Consider the following 4,309-nt stretch of genomic DNA (forward strand, 5'->3'; position numbering starts at 1 on the left):
CCTAACCCTAACCAAACAACACATGGATGTAAAACTAGTCTCTCCAACTGTCCCCAGATGTCTCCAATCAGTAAACTGAAAAGCTAGTCATTTTAAAGTTGTTTTTTTTTCTTTTTTTAAGCGTGTTTCATGTTTCATCAAATAAGTCTAAAATTATTTATTTAAAATATTTGTTTAATTAAATGTAATGACAAGACACATCCGATATGTAATGACAAAACACATCCAATATGTAATGACAAGACACATCCGATATGTAATGACAAAACACATCCGATATGTAATGACAAGACACATCCGATATGTAATGACAAGACACATCCGATATGTAATGACAAGACACATCCGATATGTAATGACAAGACACATCCGATATGTAATGACAAGACACATCCGATATGTAATGACAAAACACATCCAATATGTAATGACAAGACACATCCGATATGTAATGACAAAACACATCCGATATGTAATGACAAGACACATCCGATATGTAATGACAAGACACATCCGATATGTAATGACAAGACACATCCGATATGTAATGACAAGACACATCCGATATGTAATGACAAGACACATCCGATATGTAATGACAAGACACATCTGTTGATGTTTTGAGGCTGTACAGATCTGTTAGGAGCACCTGGAGATGTGACCTGTGTGTGTGTGTGAGTGCGTATGTGTGTGTGTGTGTACTGAGGGGTGACGTGTGTGTGTGTGTGTACTGAGGGGTGACGTGTGTGTGTGTGTGTGGTGAGGGGTGACGTGTGTGTGTGTGTGTGGTGAGGGGTGACGTATGTGTGTGTGTGTGGTGAGGGGTGACGTGTGTGTGTGTGTGTGGTGAGGGGTGACGTGTGTGTGTGTGTGTGGTGAGGGGTGACGTATGTGTGTGTTAAAGTATTCGATTCCAGAAGATCCATTGCTCGGCTATCCTCCAATTCGATACCGGCTGTCTGGGATCGATTACGCATTTAAAAGACAACTATCTCTAGGTGTTAGTGTAATCGATTACAGAGTATCGTTCTGACTGTCTCGTTTCTCTCCCCATAGGTCGCCAGGACGTGTGATAAGCCTCATTCAAGATGGCGGATGATGACGTCATGCTGCCAGTGGCAGGGGATTCCCCTAAGTCGTCTAAGCTTCCAGAGAAAGCGAGACTGACATTTTCTATCGACAGCATCATGGGGCGTCCAGCCAGGATGGCGCCCGCCACGCCATCACCCACAGCTTCAAGCTCTCACCACAAACACTTCCCGGTACCTCAGCCACAAAAAGAGCCGGCAAGACCGGAAAGTCCGGCTAGCCCGTGTGTCGAGAACCTGAGCTTTAAACGTGAGCCCGAGAAACCTGTGAGACCGCCCTCGCCCCAAACTTCTAGAACAAAATCCATCGACCCCACCCCCACATCCATCCCAACACCCACCCCCACATCCACGCCTGCGGTTGAACCTGTCACGGTATCGATACCAAACTTGAAGTATTCGCTCCACAGCCACCAAGACCAGCAGAGACACCATCCGGCCGCTACCACCTCCCGCACGCCCTCACACTCGCCTCGGTGCTACGACCACAGCAAGCCCACGTCGCCGTACGCCCACAGCAAGCCCACATCGCCGTACGCCCACAGCAAGCCCACGTCGCCGTACGCCCACAGCAAGCCCACATCGCCGTACGCCCACAGTGCGCATGCGTTCGTCCAGTACACACGGGACATGTACACGGGTCTGCATGACCCCGCCCGACAGGTCGTGATGGGCGGCCTGACCCACGGGCTGGGCGGCCTGACCCACGGGCTGGGCGGGCTCCACCCAGCAGTGTCACGTGACTTTAGAGATCACGTGTACCCCATGTTCCACCCGGCGCTGGTCGGGGCCGCCACGCTGGAGGAGTACCAGGCCCACATCCTCAGGAGCTACCAGTGGCTGGCCCCGGGCCTACTGGCCGGCACCACCCCCGGGCTGACCACCCCCGGGCTGCCCGGCCATCTGTTTGACACGATGAAACAGTCCCAGTATTCAGGCAGGAACAACCCAACAAACAACAACAGCCCACACAACAACAACAACAGCCCACACAACAACAACAACAGCCCACACAACAACAACAACAACAGCCCACACGTCAACAACAATATGGGCTACTCGCCCTCCCACTGCGAGCAGAGTCACGTTTTAACCAAACAGCGAGGTCACGGTGACATCCCGGCCAAACAGCTGAGTCCCGGCTCGTCCTGCAGCACGCCGGGCAGTCATGTGACCAGCAAGCCAGCTGAGCCGGGCGGCGGCTCCTACGGCTCCCAAAGCCCGGCCTGCAGCCCCAACGACGTGTCGGTCAAGACGGAGGACGAGCTGGATGAGTGCATCGACCTGTCCTCGCCCCTCAGCTCGGCCTCCAGCTGCCACGAGAGCTCCAAAAAACTTTTGGGAAAATCCCAGAAAACCTTCACGTGCCCGGAGTGTGGCAAGGTCTTCAACGCCCACTACAACCTGACCCGCCACATGCCCGTCCACACAGGCGCCCGCCCCTTCGTCTGCAAGGTGTGTGGGAAAGGTTTTCGGCAGGCCAGCACCCTCTGCCGCCACAAGATCATCCACACCTCAGAAAAACCTCACAAGTGTGGGACGTGTGGGAAGGCGTTCAACCGCAGCTCCACCCTCAACACCCACATGCGGATCCACCAGGGCTACAAGCCGTACGTGTGCGAGTTCTGTGGCAAGGGCTTCCACCAAAAGGGCAACTACAAGAACCACAAGCTGACCCACAGCGCCGAGAAACAGTACAAGTGTAGCGTCTGCTCCAAGGCCTTCCACCAGATCTACAACCTCACCTTCCACATGCACACGCACAACGACAAGAAGCCTTACACCTGCCACGTCTGCGGGAAGGGATTCTGCCGGAACTTTGACCTGAAGAAGCACATGCGGAAGTTGCACGACGGCGCCCAGATCAGCAGCTCCGGGAGCACATCGGACCCCCACAGCCCGCCCCCAAACACACCCCAATCTTCCCACCCCAACCTCCCCTCCCCACACGGGCCCATGTTCCCGGGGCAGGGAAGTTTCAGCCCCTCCGCCTTCCTGTCCCGCCCCCAGCTGTATCACCACCAGGCGCTGGCCTGTCAGGGGCGTATCCTGCCCCCCTACATGGTGGGTTCCAACACGGCAAGTCTGCTGCACAAGATTTCTTCATTTATTTAATTAGCTCAATACACAAGACTAATTGATTAGCCATTGTAATTAGTTTTCAAATATTTAATTTCTATTATAAGTAGTATAACATATTATATATAATAATATTATATATATATATATATATATATATATATATATATATATATATATATATATATATATATATATATATATATATATATATATATATATATATATATATATATATATATTGTAATATATATATAATATTATATATAGTATAACAGAGTATTTGTAATTTATAATTACCAATTTTGTAATTTATTTACCAATCGCTTACTAGAAGTTGTGACGTACTTTAGTAATACATCCACCCCCAAAGCCTCAGCTGGTGTATTAGTTGCTTGCGTCACGTGTGATCTGATTGGTTGCCTGATCTTAAGCGTCGTCTGATTGGTTGTCCTTAAATCATGGATTCAGAGCTGGTTTAACCAGAAACTTAGAGCTGGTTTAACCAGAAACTTAGAGGTGGTTTAACCAGAAACTTAGAGGTGGTTTAACCAGAAACTTAGAGGTGGTTTAACCAGAAACTTAGAGGTGGTTTAACCAGAAACTTAGAGGTGGTTTAACCACAAACTTAGAGGTGGTTTAACCAGGCTCAAGTGAAGGGAGTTGTCGATCGTGCCATACCTGCCTTGAATCAACTCTTTAACCCCGTCATCGGGCTGGAGATTTTTTTTATTCATTTGGGTGGTTAAAGGTTTCACTTTGCGCTTTCCTTGATATATATATATATATATATATATATATATATATATATATATATATATATATATATATATATATATAGAATATAGGCCTATATAAACGTTTAAGTTTGTTTACACATATCTTAAATATTTACAAATGTATGATACTTGAAAAGCCACAATCAAACTGTATGTATATAAGTATATAAGTATATAAGTATATAAGTATATAAGTATATAGAAATCTGTTTACATAGTAGAATGATTAAAATTATATCTTTTAAACGTAACAATGGGACTAACTGTCCAATGTGTAATAGGTGAAGTAGAGTTGCTGTGATGATATGAAGCAGGGCGATGATTGAAACAATGGAGCTTTAAGTCTGGCCCGTGGGAATTGAC

The 4,309-nt window shown here is 47.4% G+C and overlaps 1 protein-coding gene across 1 annotated transcript; it reads left to right on the forward strand.

Moving 5' to 3' along the window:
• The first annotated feature begins 1,187 nt into the window (after positions 1-1,187).
• Positions 1,188-3,203, forward strand: LOC131937220 (zinc finger protein 16-like). Its single transcript, XM_059294466.1, has 2 exons — positions 1,188-2,017; positions 2,120-3,203. Exons 1-2 carry the CDS (start codon positions 1,188-1,190, stop codon positions 3,201-3,203), a joined length of 1,914 nt encoding a protein of 637 aa, XP_059150449.1.
• Positions 3,204-4,309: the final 1,106 nt, after the last annotated feature.

Source organism: Physella acuta, unplaced genomic scaffold (assembly GCF_028476545.2).
Source record: "Physella acuta isolate Inbredline_101_S28 unplaced genomic scaffold, ASM2847654v3 ptg000204l, whole genome shotgun sequence".
NCBI classification, from domain to species: domain Eukaryota; kingdom Metazoa; phylum Mollusca; class Gastropoda; family Physidae; genus Physella; species Physella acuta.

Excerpts from the sequence above, each read along its gene's own strand:
- LOC131937220 (XM_059294466.1), top strand. The coding sequence starts at position 1,188 with ATGGGGCGTCCAGCCAGGATGGCGCCCGCCACGCCATCACCCACAGCT. Across the intron at positions 2,018-2,119 it reads GACACGATGAAACAGTCCCA|CCCACACGTCAACAACAATA; the intron begins GTATTCAGGCAG and ends CAACAACAACAG.